General features: G+C 37.0%; 1 protein-coding gene across 1 annotated transcript; it reads right to left on the bottom strand.

Moving 5' to 3' along the window:
* Positions 1-621: 621 nt before the first annotated feature.
* On the bottom strand, positions 622-16,882 carry LOC123668136 (fatty acyl-CoA reductase wat-like). Its single transcript, XM_045601928.1, has 12 exons — positions 16,752-16,882; positions 8,796-8,846; positions 8,162-8,260; positions 6,604-6,694; positions 6,258-6,380; positions 5,606-5,730; positions 4,653-4,811; positions 3,718-3,827; positions 2,924-2,991; positions 2,368-2,563; positions 1,177-1,357; positions 622-1,110 (listed from the first exon to the last, which is right to left on the bottom strand). The coding sequence occupies exons 1-12, from the start codon at positions 16,880-16,882 to the stop codon at positions 735-737; spliced, it is 1,710 nt and encodes a 569-aa protein (XP_045457884.1). The 3' UTR covers positions 622-734.
* Positions 16,883-17,577: the final 695 nt, after the last annotated feature.

Here is a 17,577-nt window from a genome sequence, read left to right as displayed (position 1 = left end):
TGTTTCGTTTTAATTTCCTCAAACTTTTGGTTTATAAAAGACATTGATTCATTCATATCTTTCATCTCCTGCTTAATTGGTGCAAGTTCTTCACTAATGGCAATCTTCAGACTATCGTTGAACTGCTTAAGCATATTGCCAAATTCAATCTGTAACATTTCTTGAATAATTGATTTTAGATTGTTCTCGCCAATTGTAGCACCTGGCGGTGATGGAGAATTTATAGCAGGTCTTTTGCATCCCCTGCTTGTAGAGACATTCCGTAAGGGTGTGTTGTCAGTTCTAGCAGTCTTCGGAGTACTCATCTTGCAATTAGGACAGTTCCAGTCGGAGGTGATATCTGTGCTAACAACTGACAACATTTAGCACAAATAATAAAATTATCATCTGAAGCACATTCCTGCCGACAGCAACCCCATGCATTGTCTATGTGTGGATTTTAGAGTAGTTGAAAACTACTCCTGGGGAGGGTCAGGGGTAGGGTCGGCAACACGCTTGCTTGTAGTGTTGCGGGCGTCTATAGGCTACGGTATCTTTAGCATGAGGTGAGCCGTACGCTTATTTGCTGAACTACATAGTTGTGTAAAAAATATGTTGATAACGTTTCAAACAAACGCATAATGAAATAACACACAGGAAACACAGTTTATTAAACAAATAACCGCCTCCACTTAACATTAAGAACATTTGTTTGTGTTTTATTTTACTAACACAATGTACATCTTTTGAACATTTTAAAATATATAGCTATCAATTTTTGTAACATGTAATATAATCTTTACTACCATCAATGCTATTTTAAGCAACGCATATAAATAAAGAGGTAAGATTAGATAATGAACGTATTTCAAAACAGTCTGCTTTCTTTGAGCGTACTTTCTTAGCTTGGCGTCATCTTTGACGATGAATCTTCCTATGCCATAGGCCCATATATAATATAGTTCACGTGCATTTACAGACGCTAAGTCACAATTGTAAATCAATTTGTCCGTCTGTGACAAGCTGTTGGACATGCTGAGGGTGTTAGTGTCTTGAAATACCCAGTCATTATTAAGGAAGTACTGGAGAGCCGATGACAGTGAGGACACCTTTTTGTACACTTGGAGTAATCTGAAATTTTAATAACGATTGTAAATAATTCTTTCTAAAAAAGAACAAAAATAAGCATGTCAGTACCTTGGTTTCTGTCCAAATAACCTGCAGATTCCATCGACCATGACAGCAGGAATGTAATGCAAGATCCACGTTAGTATTCGATAAATGAACTTGTAGGGCGTCGCAATTGCGAAACAGTACCAAATAGCTTTACTCGTAACGATGTTCATCGCTTCATTACGCAGAGCTGAGCTTAAAACACCTGAAATACAAAAAATAAATAAATTTCTCGTATCAGGGGTCGCCCATAAATCAAGTGATGTGTTTTAGAAATTTTTTGATTCCTGGCTCCTACTTGTACAACACCCCCCCCCCACATAACCAAAAATTACTTGTATTTTTTTGTGTAAAGTAAATTGAAATTTTCAAAACATGTTATCTGTAAATACACCTGACGCATAAGCTGAATAAATTTTGCAAAATCAGGCATTGTAATATAAATTTCTAGACTAGCATTAAGGTTGTAGCGTGTTTGTTGTTGTTTTTTCACTTAGAGCATCGCGTGATTTATGGACGACCCTTAAAAATATAAAAGCAAAACTGAATATTTATTGAAAGGTCACGACCTGCACTGCTCCCGTAAGGATGGTGCTTTGAATTGTGTTGACATATCGGGAGCTAAAAATGACTAACACCGAATATAGGCATATTGTATACAGAAATAAAAATTTAAAGCCTCGAAGTAAAATTTAACTTATTAGCTTTAGTTACGATTTTATATCCTTGTGCCGCCGTTTTAAGCATTTCTCTATATTCTTTGAAATGGGCCACCTTCGACACTGTTATAGTTTTAACTCAACTATCGCTATTGCTTTTTATTTAAAAATATTTATCTAAAGTATGTTTTTATATGTGAGTTATCCCATTGTGCCTCGGTGTACTCTCGTTAAGGTGTCGGTCCCGGTTGTTGTCATATAAACGTCATGTTCATAGCAAGGAATATATCTAACCCCCAGCGTAGCAATGTGGTGGATTAAGCTGATCCTTCTCCTACATGGAGAAAGAGACTTATGCCAAGCAGTGGCATGTTACACGCTGAATCATATCGTATGTTTTTGACCGTCTCTTAGATGATGATATGCGATGCAATGTACAAGGTGAGGATTCAACATTGGCGTCAAATTTATAACACACCTATTTCAGCGTCGAGAATTAAAGTTATTCTGTCTTCTACTGTGTTGATCAAGTATTAAAAGATAAAATAATCCTCACCGATAGGAGCTGGAGTTCTAGATTTAGTTGCAACATAAATATTTATTTGACATTTGCCTGAAACGTATTTACTTTGCGTCTCGTAAGCCGCCACAATGATGATATTGTTAACAATGTCAACTGGTACAAAATCTACATTAACACTATTTTTCACCAGCAAAGTATGCAGAACACCTAGACCACCTCCAAGCACAAGCTGAAATTAAGAAAAAGGTACATATACAAGTTTAAGGTACGGCACAGGAGGATATATGTATGCTGCTCAAAATCTGAAGCAATTGACTGGGAAAGTACCTCAACCTTACAGAAGATAGCACCAGGATTATTGTAAACGTGTTGCTGAACCTATTGTGACCCTTCACAAAAGCTATAGCTTCCTCCTACTCACCACAGGAACACAATCCTACTTGTGAGCAATAATATTTAGCTACGTGTTTATTCTTCTGAAAGGTGGAGGTACTTCTTCAGTCGGGTCGCTCCGAATTTCGAGCAAGATATTTATTCTTGTGCCTTGTGTGTTGCGTGTGTTTTAAGTAATATTTTGATATTTTCTTACCCCACTAGGTCCATACACATTTCTGACGTCAACCCAACCGGGACATGGTTCTCTGTAAGATGCTATCACTGGAAATCATAGAAATGCAATATATTATATCTGTTTTATTATTTATTATTCTACGATCTTCAGTTAATTTAAAAACAAATCAAAAGAATTAAAAATAATGTTATCGTTGATTCGTTGTTTCAAAATAAAAATCAAAAATAACTTCACTCAAGTAGGCTTCAAAGACATCTCTGAATCATCACACACACACACACATCAGCCTATCGCAGTCCACTGCTGGACATAGGCCTCCACAAGTTTGGACTAAAAATAGCGTGAACTCATGTGTGTAGCCCATAGTCACCACGCCGGGAAGGCGGGTTGGTGACCGCAGGGCTGGCTTTGTCGCAACGAAGACGCTGCTGTCCGTCTTCGACCTGTGTATTTCAAAGCCAGCAGTTGGATGGTTATCCCGCCATCGGTCGGCTTTTTAAGTTCCAAGGTGGTAGTGGAACTGTGTTATCCCTTAATCGCCTCTTACGACACCCACGGGAAGAAAGGGGGTGGCTATATTCTTTGCTGCTGTAACCACAAAGCCTGAATAATTTTTTTTTTTAACTATTGTTAAAAGTAACTTCTGCCACCGATTCGGAATGTTGATTCTGCAGAAAAGAATCGGCGAGAATCTCGACAGTTACTCTTTTAAAAAAAGAGAGATTTTAGATAATACAGACTACACAAATAAATATCGTATAACCTAAGAAACAGCTAACATCCTATTTATAACACATAATCCAAAATAATACCACAAGCTGGTCGAACAATGCAGACAGGCAGTCCTATTCCCTGGACTCTTATGAGCTCTTCCGCGACTGCTTTTGTTAATGTGTAAGTATTAGGCCAGTCCTTCGTGAGTCTGAAATATATATCGCACTAAATTTGCAAACGCAACCTTATATCGCGTAGAAGATCTTAGAGGAGAATTATACTCATTTTAAATCAAAGCCAAAGAGGCAACCCTGAGATGACATCAGGGGCTCTGGCTGCTTTACTCACCACAGGAACACAATACTAATTGAGAGACGCTATATTTAACTGATATCTTCTGTAAGATTGATGTAAGTGTAAGATGATTGTACTTCCCCAAAAAAAATGCTCCAGATTTTGAGAAAAAGATTTCTTCCTATGCCCTACGTTAAAAGCCCCTAGTTATCTTCAGTTTTCATTCGAAAAGACCACACTTGACTTCGAGAGGCTAGTTAGAATGATCAGCGACTAATAACAATGGCCCACGGCCAGCTACAATATCGTATCTATCTCTGAACTTGTTCAATATATCAAATATATATGTAAAATCTATTAGTAATGATAAGTACAACCAGAGATAGAGAAATTATTGAAAACGGGCATTAGAAAGGAATATTCTGCGACTAGTCGTCGAATTCGACAGTTATCGAAATTCTCTAAAATTGTCGACCAACATTTGTCAATTTTTTATTTATTTCGCTTCGCTTCAGTCTGTATTATCGTACTGCTGAGTATAGGCTTCTATCCCCATGTAGGACGTAAAAGAATCAGAGTTTAATGCACCGCGCTGCTCCAATGCCAGTTGGTGGATACTTTCTACCACTTTTTATGTTGATAATATATAACATATTTGTGACATCAGTGTCTTACTTCGAAAAAAAGTCCTAAAAGAAATTGAAATTATTTTAGACGTTTACAATGTCCCCAGACTTACGGAGTTATCATAGCGGTAAGAACCTCATTGTCCATTGTTTCAGCCAGTTCTATCAAGATGTCTGGTGATATTGGACTTTCGTAGAAGTCTTCTTCAACCTCTTTTCCGACACGACTTATTGTAGCGTGCGAGTAAGCTGTTGACAAGTGCACTAGAGATCTGAAAATATTAATCGCTTAAGAATATTAAGAACTAATACTATAGTAGTAGACCCTGGAAAAAATATTTATAATTGACTCGATTGATTTATTGGCGGAATCGGCGCAATTGGCAGCGACTCTGCTCTCCGATGCGTGATTGTCGGCTCGACTCCGATCTAGGTATAGTAAATATGAAGATGGGGTGACATCTGGAGTTATACATCTCATGTCATCATCATTACATCATCATTACAGCCTATACCGTTCACTGCTGGACATAGGCCTCCACAAGTTTACGCCAAAAATAACGTGAACTCATGTGTTTTGCCCATAGTCACCACGCTGGGCAGGCGGGTTGGTGACATCTCATGTACTTAGGTACATTTACTAACAGTATAAAAATAATATAAGTCGGCTGTTACCTATATTACAAGCATTAAATAGCTTATCTTATGAACAGACTATCATGTGTGTGTGTATGTATCATGTGTGTGTGTACTATGTGTATGTTACACATATATATTTATACTACTATTTATACCTAAATATATATAAGAAGCTAAAATACCAACGTCATATGGTCGTCGGTTAACCGTATTTGATAAGTAACTTGCCAAAATGGTAATCGCTATTAGTCTCGCATAATTAAGCAAATGGATACGATACGATTAAAGTAGCAAGCAAGCGTACGACAGGACTGATGGAAAGCGGTTACCTATTATTACCTTTATTACGCCTGCAACACCAGAAGCATCATATATATATATTTAACTTTTTATTAATAGTTCTCAAATAATATAATAATTGGCTTACTTTAATTGCTTGCATATTTCCGCTAATTTTAGTACTTCTCTTGCTCCCCGAACGTTGGTTAAAGTAGCCTTTTTAACTGTTTCGTTGAAATTTACCGTAGCAGCGGCGTGGATTATTACATTAACCTAAAACAATAGTATTAATAAAAACTAGTAACTTTATTAATATGGAAAATTTATTAAGAATTTTAGACAAATGCTAAAAATACTGAAATATTTTGTAATCTTTTAATGTTTCAAGGATGACAAACTAGCGAAAGGCCGTATGAGTTCGAGAATGTTATCTGTCTGTAACCTTCTGCAAAGCTTGGAGAAATCCGATTAGGGATATTTCACTGTAGAGTGTAGAAGATAAAGGATACTCAGTTACTAACCGGAACTATTAAAACGGTACAAAATTTGGAAATTTAAACAGAAGCTACGCGTGATCAGCAAAATATTGACGATGGTGATCTGGCATAGTTTAAGTGTTTTGTGTCTCCGAGCCCCTTACACAAAGTTTCAAACGTTTAGAGTCTGATTAGTGTGAAGCGCAACGTGTATTTACAATGAAAAAAAAAACACAAATCGAATGAATAATTCTCATATTTGCCACTACAAGTGACTCATTACAAGTGAAGCAGATGTTGTGACAAATAGATTAACATCTTTACCTCCTCGGCAAGTGTTTTCCAACTCTCGTCATCAATTCCCAACTTCAGAGACTCAATATCACCTTCTATTGGAACTATTTTATGCACGAAGTTAGGTTGTTCCTTATGAAGGTCGTCATACACCTGAAAAAATACAAATACTATTATATAATATTGTTCATTGTTAAATTGTCCTTTTTGTAACTACTTATGTGTCTGTAGTGGAGCGTGTTACAGGTTGCTAGACTTACTAGAATTCAAGATAACGAGAAAAGAGAGGGACTTTATAGGAGAATAACTCTATACCCATTAGACGAGACATTATTTTATTGTTGTTATATTTTAGCATTTACTATTTATTACGTACCGGATCGTCCAGAAGAGCCTTCAGTCTCTCTTCAATCGTTTTATTCTTCTTCACTCGTAATAAAACATAGATTTTCATTATATTACATGACCTGAAAATCAATAAACAAATCATGAAAAAACTTCTCGAAAGTTAAAATTGTGTTTCTTTGCTAAAGTCGTAATAACTCTTCTCATCAAGTGCTAAAAAAGTCATGCAGGTATTAATACATAAAATGGTATTAAGACATACAGCAATACAACGCCTGTAGAAAAATCAAGCTTATACTTTATTTATTTATTTATTTAGAAAGCCAACAGGTAGTCTTAGTAGCAGCGAGTTTTTTAAATAATTTGAATAACGTTGAGGAACTTCCAAAACTTATTTCAGATACTAGATGCAGGCAATCAATCTTACTGTTTATTTTTATTATATCGTAGGGCAGATCCATGTACCAAAGAATACGTCACTGCTCTAGCGAAAGCATTTTATGTTCCGTACAATCATCTTCATGACTCTCACAAAATTTACGACGGCGAAAGTTTAAATGCTTAATGAAATTTGACAATATAAGTTAATATTTTCAAATGAAATAAAAATCATCGAAATCGCTACGGCGCACCCAGTACAATGTTATAAGGTGATACTTGGGTGACACACACCTAAAAAACTAGTCAAATTGAGAATTTTCTCCTTTTTCCGATTAAAAAAGAAATATGAACATGGTACCGAATTCCCTACTCAGACCTGGTTCGTTTTCATGAGTACCAATACCATGCACTGTATTCTATCAATCAATCTACTTCCAATTTAAAAGAACACGATTATTTCTTAGACTTTGCACATAGTTTCCCTCTTAGGTCTGAAGAAAATCTCCATCCTAGGAGTACATTATATATCACTAATTTAAGTCGTACGTTGAGCGCTTTGTCTATTTGAAGATTGACGGTCGCAATATCATTTTTACCACGCTTTTATTAGCTTGGGTTGTATGTAATGGAATCTTTGAGCATGATTTTCACCAATTTCCAGAAGTTTTATTAATTTGAAACTTTGCACTCGTATCAAGGATCGATGACAATGCAATAATTCAATAAAAGTTTCCCAACATTATTATTAGGGCCGCTAAGATTAATAAATTCTTTCGTGGATCCTCTGTAAGGAAGTTAGAGAGATAAAGCTAGCGCACTATCTGCGCATCCCATGTCCGCAAATAATTAATTGAAAAATCGACCTAAAAATAAAAAAATAAATTGTAGTTTAAAAAAACTAAAAAACCACGCTTTTATAGCTAATCGAACTAAAAAGTAGAAAATATTTTAGCTTTAAAATATACAGCTATAAAAGCGTGGTTTTTTTAGTTTTTTTTAAACTATAATTTATTTTTCATTAAAATAAAAATATTTATTTATTTATTTATTATCTCTATTGGTAACCTAGACGTGCACCAAAGGGTACTGAAGTAAAATAAAACAAAACGTTCATTCAGTCGACTATTAAGATTCGATTAACTTTTTGGATTTGTGTGGATTACACGATTTTGTAAGGTGGTTTAAAAGATAAAAAAATATTATCTTACCTTAGAAGTTTTTCGATTAGCTGTTTGCCAATGAATCCTGATCCGCCAGTGATGAACACTACAGCATTATCATAAAACTTCTGCACATTAGAATCACCACTTAATATCGCCTGTTTGATCGCTGCATTCTCGTTCAGTGCTTCTGCATTTATCTCATCGATGTCTCGCATTGTGTTTGAAGCAGATCTATCCAGTCTTTGCAACGCAACGTAGTTTTGTTATTTTATAATAAATGTAGCTTGGTAACACAATATAAATTTACTATTTCATGTTAGATTTAATCGTCAATTCTTTTATTTTAATGCTAAAATTTAATAAAAATCAAGCGTTCCACAAGGGAAGATTTTTTGTTCAACTATTTTAATAATTTGAATAAATGACTTACCTTATGATATCGCTACAAAAATGTACTTTTTCGTATCACGGATCATAGAAGAATAACATTACCTAGGCTTTAAACTATGAAATAAATAGCCTAAATACCTAATTAAAAAATCAGTAAAATTCTAGACACGACTGGTACGAAATTCAAAGGTGATGACAGTTCAAATTAATGTAATATTCATAAAGCACATTGGTTAATGATTATTACTTTTAAATGTAATGTTCGAATTACGATTAGTTCCTGGGTGACCGAGCGTGACTCGGTTCTGTCGGTTTTTTAGCAACTCGTGTTTTTTCGAAACTATATTTAAAAACTAATATCATACTGATGAAATATGAATGATATTTTTCGATATTATCGAAATAACAATAAAAAATTTGAACTGCTTATTTAAATAAAAAACCACGGGTACAATTAGAAAAAAAAGGAAAAAAACGATCTGGAGACATATGGGTTTGAACCGGGGTTGGTTCGTTACGGTACCGGTCGATTTCCCACTTTAGCTATTATAACTTTGAAAACATATTATTGTAGCAGCAAAATATTATTGTAGCAGTTTTTTATTGCCTGAAAACAAAACGACGTTTTCTAAAAATGAATCCTAGCTAGATCGATTTATGGCTCCTGAAACATTCTGCATACTAAATTTCATGAAAATCGTTGGAGCCGTTTCCGAGATTCAGATTATATCTACATATATGTACAAAGTTTTCCTCGTTTAAAGGTATTAGATTAAATAGATGCGTAAAAAATAAATGTTGAATACTAAACAGCTTGTACTTGAACGTCAATCCCGATTTAATTCGTATCTGCCAGCGCATCAGTGAGTTGCCGTGACGGCACATCGCCTACATTTCCTAAGCTTGTAATCTGATATTGGGTAAATATTCAAATTCACTATTATTTTAAGTTTTTACTTTGAAAAAAAATTGGTTGTCTGGTTTTGGTTTACGGACGATAATTTAAAGTGATAACGTCATAACAAAACATCTTGGACGTGATAATAGTACATTCCATATGCTATCACTCGATCGAGAGACAATAATTGTGTTTGCTCACAAACGAAAAAAAACCGACTTCAATTTCATCGACGAGTAATACAACGTAGATGGACGAAAAAATTGTCAAAATCGGTACACCCAGTAAAAAGTTATTGCGGATTTTCGAGAGTTTCCCTCGATTTCTCTGGGATCCCATCATCTGCTCCTGGTTTCCTTATCATGGTACCAAACTAAGGATATCCCCTTTACAACAAAAAAAAAAGAATTGTCAAAATCGGTACATCCAGTAGAAAGTTATGCGATATAATACAACGTAGGTCGACGAAAAAAGCGTCAAGTAAAAACGCATTATTAGATATAACTCGAAAAGTAGTTGTTAGGTCTCAAATAAATTTAAATGGGACCAATTGACATACACCACCTTTCGATTAAAAAAAAATTGTCGAAATCGGTCCACTCGGTCAAAAGTTCTGAGGTAACATACATAAAAAAAATACAGTCGAATTGAGAACCTCCTCCTTTTTTGGAAGTCGGTTGAAAAAGTAAACAAAATTTACATTTTGACTATAAAATGACCAGGACAAACACGAGCCAATCGTGTGAGCCAAAATCACGATACGCTTACATTATTTGGAAATATATCTAATGACAGGGCGAGATATAGAAAAAGATGGGATATAGAAATCATGGATACCCTCCGGCGCGGGGGAGAGGCCAGAGGATTATCTCAGACTCCTACTGACTAAAAAACCACCACGTGTGAGAGGTCGTCCGCCTGGGTGGGGCAAGATGGGGTCGCGCTAGCATTCGCCACCTCGCCCCGGCGGTATATAGAGAAAGCCTGGTCAAGCCTAATTTAATTCCATACCTATTCATCGTTAAGGTATTCATTGATATCGTATAAGCTTTTTTATACAAGTAGAAAGTAGTGTTTTTTTTAAACATCTGTAAAAGCAGAGATTGAAACGCAGCCGGAACCTTATTTATAGGTATATCAAAATAGACATTCCTATAAAATAATGACATTTTTTTATAAGCCGGCATTTAGGAAACCTGTGCTGTATGGCTACGGCACCAAAGAATATAGCCACCGCCTCTCTTCCCGTGGGTGTCGTAAGAGGATAATGTCTAAGGAATAACAAGGTTCCACTACCACCTTGGAACTTAAGAAGCCGACCGATGGCGGGATAACCATCTAACCGCTGGCTTTGGAATACACAGGCCGAAGACAGGCAGCAGCGTCTCAGGTGCGACAAAGCCAGCCCTGCGGTCAACAACCCGCCTGCCCAGCATGGTGACTATGGGCAACACACATGAGTTCGCGCATTTTTGGCGCGAACTTCTGGAGGCCTATGTCCAGCAGTAAACTGCAATAGGCTGAAATGATGATGATGATGATGATTTAGGAAACCTTAGTATGTGGGATTCCTGAGTGTAACATTACTTAAGGTATGTCGATCACTACGGCTAACAAACAGATGCCTATTTCTACGTATACACATAATATTTTCATAAATATACACCGATGCAAAGGTCTACTCGTATATTGTTATCTTTATACTTCTCTCTCAGAGATTCTTGACACCCCATTTTATATACGGATTTTATATAACGGATAGTCCGTTTGGATATTTCTGCAGAACGAATACAGCGTTAATATTAGCTGCATTGCCCCATAGCAAAATGCGTAGGACATTATATTGTGGAATACATTTTTTATTGTTATCGTATGCTGTTGGAAATAAAAAGAGGTGTTTTATGAACTTGTATTTATTTTATTCTTAGAGAACCCTAAGTCCTGTCGAAATCAATTATATTCAAATTGATGTAAATCATCTAAAAATAAATAACAATAAAAACTGTATTGTAGACAGTAAAAATAATTACATCGCATGCAACGGGCGGTCCCGTCACTAGATAGTGATCTCTTCCAGACTACCCACCAGAAAGGAGCATGTTAAATTTAAGGGGCTTATGCAGCTTTGACGCCAACGTTGGCGCAGCGGATGGATTGTACCTGTTGCGCTGGCGGTTGCGGGTTCGATCCCCGCACATGACAAACATTTGTATTGACCATACAGGTGTTTGCTGTGGTCTAGGTGTTTGTGCAGTACTTGTAGGTCTCCCCACCGTGCCTCGGAGAGCACGTTACGCCGTCTGATAGCGATCGTTACTCATAGTAAGGAGTATATCCGCAAACCCGCATTGGAGCAGCGTGGTGGATTAAGCTCTGATCCTTCTCCTACATGGGGAAAGAGGCCTATGCCCAGTAGTGGGATATTACAGGCTGAAGCGATGCTGCTTAAAAATATAATCTAATATATAATTATATAATATATGCAATCCATAAAAATACATACATATGCGCTTCATCATCATTGGCCTTAGTCCGTCTATTGCAAACGATTTAGACAGTGGCAGTCAGACACTGTGTCGCCTAGGACACTCTTCAGGAAAAGGCAGAGTTGCCTAAGCTCTGCGCCACCCTCTCGACCTCACTGAGTAGGCCCACAGTAACGACAAGTCGATACGTGTGCAGCCAGTTCGGCTGCAGGAGTCTTTCGCATTTTATGGCTATGCCACGAAAGCTTGACGGAGACCCCTTTCCGGGTTTCAAATGAAGTTTTCCTTCTCCAGGGCCTTAATGATTTTGAGCCAGGTTTATCCCTCGGTCGCCTTTTACGTAGAACCATGGGTAGAAAGGGGGTGGTGCTATTCTACTCGGCCGACACCACACGGCATACATGCACAGGCAGGGGCACATGCGCAGTACTTAAAATATTAAAAAGTATAAATAAATAAATAATAATTAAATATATAAAAAAATAAATAAATAATATTATATATAAATAATAAAGAAGAAATTAAAAAAATATATGCTTAATTTGTCGCACGTAAAAAAATAAGATTAAGAGAGAAGGAGACTATAGTTTTTCTTACGCGACGAACTAAACTAGAGAGGTAAAAAAAATTTATAGTTAGCTAATTAAAATTGGATTTGAAGAAATTAAATAAGACAATAATTAGAAAGTAATTTAATACAAAGTTATTCAATAACCTGGATTTAACCGAAAAAAAATAGGGTTCACACAGATTCTTCGTCCGTAGGCGACGAACGGGGGTGCGTAGGAGGCGCTACTTAATGCGCCTCCAGTAACGCCCCTGTGCCCGTGTTGGGCCGGGATGGGAACCCGTTCCTGCTAGACATGGCGTCGTCGGGATTGTTCAGAGGTGAGCCGGACAGTCTCCATGTAACATATATTTCATTTTCTAATTGAAAATTAATTTGTAATTACTATAATAATTGGCTAGGCGTTGTCGCTATTAGCACGTGTCCTCGCGTATTCTCGCGTGTTGCTTGTGACGTAGGGTTGTGCGTAAGCAACCATAGGTGGGGGTCCACTGAGTAGGGTAGGCTCAACGGTATTTAAGCGCTGGTGGGTGTGGCTCCTTCCTTTTCCTTTGTCTTCAGCCTCTGCCAGGTTCAGGGTGCGATTTTGTTGGGTGTATTGTTGTATCTTGCTCATATTTAATAATATATTGTTTATTGCATTAAGCAAATTTTACTATAGTCATAAAAATATATAGGAAGTTGGCAAGGGCGAACTTGTCTCTAAAAGAGATCTCTTCCAGTCAACCCATAGCAATGAGTGATAATGTGAAACGCGGAGCAAAGTAGGGCAGGAATAGAATAATAATAATAATAATAAACATAAAATGCATACACCACACAAACATAAACATATATAAACATACACAGATACATCTACATACATACATTCATACATACATACATCTACATACATAAAACATAAATCTATAATATATATAAAAGCGAAAGGTCACTCACTCATCACGAAATCTCCGAAACTATAACACCTACAAACTTGAAATTTGGCAGGTAGGCTCCTTATAGGACGTAGACATCCGCTAAGAACGGATTTTACGAAACTCGACCCCTAAGGGGGTGAAATGGGGGTTGGAAGTTTGTATGAAAGTCCTATGTTTTTGAAGTAAGAGACCTGAAATTTAAAATGTATGCTCTATAGATGGTAAAAAAGTGTCCAAATAATGTATCTTTAGAAATCAACCCCTTTTTGGGGTTGAAACGGGGGATGGTACGTTGACTCACTGATCACGAAATCTCCGAAACTATAACACCTACAAACTTGAAATTTGGCAGAAAGGCTCCTTATAGGGCGTAGACATCCGCTAAAAACGGATTTTACGAAACTCGACCCCTAAGGGGGTAAAACGGGGGGTTGGAAGTTTGTATGAAAGTCCTATGTTTTAGAAGTAAAAGACTTGAAATTTAAAATGTATGCTCTATAGATGATGAGAAGGCGTCCAAATAATGTATCTTTAGAAATACACCCCTTTTTGGGGTTAAAACGGGGATGGTACGTTGACTCACTGACCACGAAATCTCCGAAACTATAACACTTAAAAACTTGAAATTTGGCAGATAGGCTCCTTATAAGACGTAGACATCCGCTAAGAACGGATTTTAAGAGAAACGACCCCTAAGGGGGTAAAACGGGGGTTGGAAGTTTGTGTGAAAGTCCTATGTTTTTTGAAGTAAGAGACTTGAAATTTCAAATGTAAGTTCTATAGATTGTGAAAAGGTGTCCAAATAATGTATCTTTAGAAATCAACCCGTTTTTGGGGTTAAAACGGGGGATAGTAGGTTGGCTCACTGGTCACGAAATCTCCGAAACTATAACACCTACAAACTTGAAATTCGGCAGAAAGGCTCCTTATAGAGCGTAGACATCCGCTAAGAACGAATTTTATGAAATTCGACCCTTAAGGGGGTAAAACGGGGGTTGGAAGTTTGTGTGAAAGTCCCATGTTTTTGAAGTAAGAGACTTGAAATTTAAAATGTATACCTTATAGATGATGAGAAGGTGTCCAAATAATGAATCTTTAGAAATCAACTCGCTTTTGGGGTTAAAACGGGGTATGGTAGGTTTACTCACTCATCACGAAATCTCCGAAACTATAACACCTACAAACTTGAAATTTGGCAGATAGGCTCCTTAGAAGGCGTAAACATTCGTTAAGAACGGGTTTTACAAAACTCGACCCCTAAGGGGGTAAAACGGGGGTTGGAAGTTTGTATGAAAGTCCTATGTTTTTGCAGTAAGAGACTTGAAATTTAAAATGTAAGCTCTATAGATGATGAAAAGGTGTCCAAATAATGTATCTTTAAAAATCAACTCCTTTTTGGGGCTAAAACGGGGGATAGTAGGTTGACTCACTTATCGCGAAACCTCCGAAACTATGACACCTAAAAACTTGAAATTTGGCAAATAGGCTCATTATAGGTCGTAGACATCCGCTAAGAACGGATTTTATGAAATTCGATCCCTAAGGGGATAAAACGGGGGTTGGAAGTTTGTATGAAAGTCCCATGTTTTTGAAGTAAGAGACTTGAAATTTAAAACGTGTGCTCTATAGATGATGAGAAAGAGTCTAAATAATGTATCTTTAGAAATCAACTCCCTTATGGGGTTAAAACGGGGGATGATAGGTTGACTCGCTCATCACGAAATCTCCGGAACTATAACAGCTACAAACTTGAAATTTGATAGATAATTTCCTTATAGAGTGTAGACATCTTTTAAGAACGAATTTTACGAAACTCGATCCCTAAAGGGGTAAAACGGGGGTTGGAAGTTTGTATGAAAGTCCTATGTTTTTGAAGTAAGATACTTGAAATTTAAAATTTATGCTCTATAGATGGTAAAAAGGTGACCAAATAATGTATCTTTAGAAAGCAACTCCCTTTTGGGGTTAAAACGGGGGATGGTAGATTAACTCACTCATCACGAAATCTCGGGAACTATAACACCTACAAACTTGAAATTTGGCAGGTAGGTTTCTTATAGAGTGTAAACAGCTACGAATTAATTTTACGAAAATCGACCCCTAAGGGGGGATCGATCCAAAAAACGGGGGTCGAAAGTTTGTATGAAAGTCTTATGTTTTTGAAGTAAGAGACTTGAAATGTACAATATATGCTCTATAGATGGTGAGGAGGTGTCCAAAAAATGCATCGTAATCTATATATATATAAAAGAGAAAGGTCACTCATCACGATAACTGAAAAACCGCTGGATGGTCTATCCATCCAGGTTGGACAAAGATAAAATTTTGCAGGGAGGTATAGTCAGCAGACGTCCGCTAAGAACGGATTTTACGATATTCCACCGCTAAGGAGGTTTAATTGGGGTTGATAGTTTGTATGAAACTTAAACAGCCTGAAAATAAAACTAAAAATGTGGTGTATAGAGGTTTTATAAAAATAACTATTAAATTATACTAAATTGTGCCTTTTAAAAAGTTACTCAGTTTGATAAGCGTTTCGATAAGTGACTGCAATAAAAAAATAATTTGCGTTAAACATTTTAATAGTAATGCATATCTTCATAACCACGCGGACGTAGTCGCGGGTAACAGTTAGTGTATTATAAAACAAAGTCCCCAAAAGTGTATGTGATCGATTCGCTCAAAATCTACTAACGGATTTTCACGCGGTTTCACCATTCGAGAAAGGGCTCCACCATTGGCAAGAGGAAGGTTTACGGAACGGCTAAGCCGATTTTGATGAGAGTTTCACTGGAAGTTTGCCGGGAAAACTTTGTGATACACTAATTTCAACGCGGGCGAAGCCGCGGGCACAGCTAGTATAATATATATATACATCTCATACATCTGTACTGATTTTGGAAAGCAGATAGTTCTTAAGATTGTTTTTAAAAGTGGATAGCGATGAGCTTTCTTGGATGAATTTTGGGATATTCTCCCAAAGATTAGCGGCATATACAGAAAATAAATTTAATCGAAAGTTGGTGTTATGCCTAGGAACTTCAAGCATTGTTGTTATGCAAGAACGCCTAGAGCGGGTGGGGATAGGAAGCAATTTGAAACGAATTCGAAGGTAAGGAGGAGATTTTTGATCATGGAGTATGTTATAATGCAGTGTTTTTCAATCTTTTTAATTTCGCGACCCCTTTACAAGTTGAAAAATTCTGGCGAACCCCTTGTGTTATAAGAAGACTAAGAAATAATATAATTTAATTAAAAGAACACGTTAATGTTTTTTTTTTTTCTATTTTTGTACATTTATCTATTTATATTCAAATCTACTTTACAAGCCGCGAGAGTTGAAAGTAGGTTTAAGGTAAGTTGGTAAAGCTACGTGGATGCCAACTCGCGCGAGCCAAATTGCGACGGCGACGTTGCCACACCGTATTGTTCTTGCGGCGACAGGAAGTGCCCCGCGCGCACCACCCGCCGCCGCCCGCAATGTTCTTTTGTTTCAACTCTCATCTCACTCAGTTAAGCGCAGTCAATGCTAAGAACGGACGTCATTCTTTTGTTTTTTCGCTCACTCCGCGCGTTTGTAAAATGGATAAGTTTCTCAAGAGATCGCAACCTTCAACATCTGGTACGAGTGTAAATAGCGGTGGTGGTGAATCAAACCCGAAAAAAAATAGACATTACGATGACAGTTATTTGAAATACGGGTTCACAGTTATAAACAATAAACCTCAATGTCTAATTTGCGGCGATTTTTTATCACGTGAGAGTATGAAACCGTCAAAGCTTATACGGCATCTCACAACCAAACTTAAAAAAGAAGCTGATAAGATATCCTTCTCCTTCCTTTCCTAGATCCTTCCTTCTTTCCTAGATCTCCTAGATCTTTATATTATAAAGGAAAGAAAGGATGTGCATATCACGGCGAAGGTGGATAGGAAGCCACTTAAGTTTAGTACGAAAGTGGGAGATACGATCATATTTGCGTAAACCAAAAATAAAGCGTATAGCCAGATTTTGTAGACGCTCCAATTTACGAAGTAGCTCCTGTATCACGTCTGCATAGTCGAGAATGGGTAAGAGAAGGGATTGCGCAAGCAAAATTTTGGTTTTAAACGGTAAAAAGAATTGGAGACGCTTCAGAGAGTGAAAGGTATGGTGCATTTTTCTGCTAACCTCGCTGACATAAGCTATCCAAGATAAGT

Source organism: Melitaea cinxia, chromosome 30 (assembly GCF_905220565.1).
Source record: "Melitaea cinxia chromosome 30, ilMelCinx1.1, whole genome shotgun sequence".
Lineage (NCBI taxonomy): Eukaryota > Metazoa > Arthropoda > Insecta > Lepidoptera > Nymphalidae > Melitaea > Melitaea cinxia.
This window is presented reverse-complemented; position numbering and strand designations above follow the sequence as displayed.

Excerpts from the sequence above, each read along its gene's own strand:
- LOC123668136 (XM_045601928.1), bottom strand. The coding sequence starts at position 16,882 with ATGAGAGTTGAAACAAAAGAACATTGCGGGCGGCGGCGGGTGGTGCGC. Across the intron at positions 8,261-8,795 it reads ACAGAACCGAGTCACGCTCG|TGGTGATTCTAATGTGCAGA; the intron begins GTCACCCAGGAA and ends GGCGATATTAAG. Across the intron at positions 6,381-6,603 it reads AGGCTCTTCTGGACGATCCG|GTGTATGACGACCTTCATAA; the intron begins GTACGTAATAAA and ends GTATTTTTTCAG.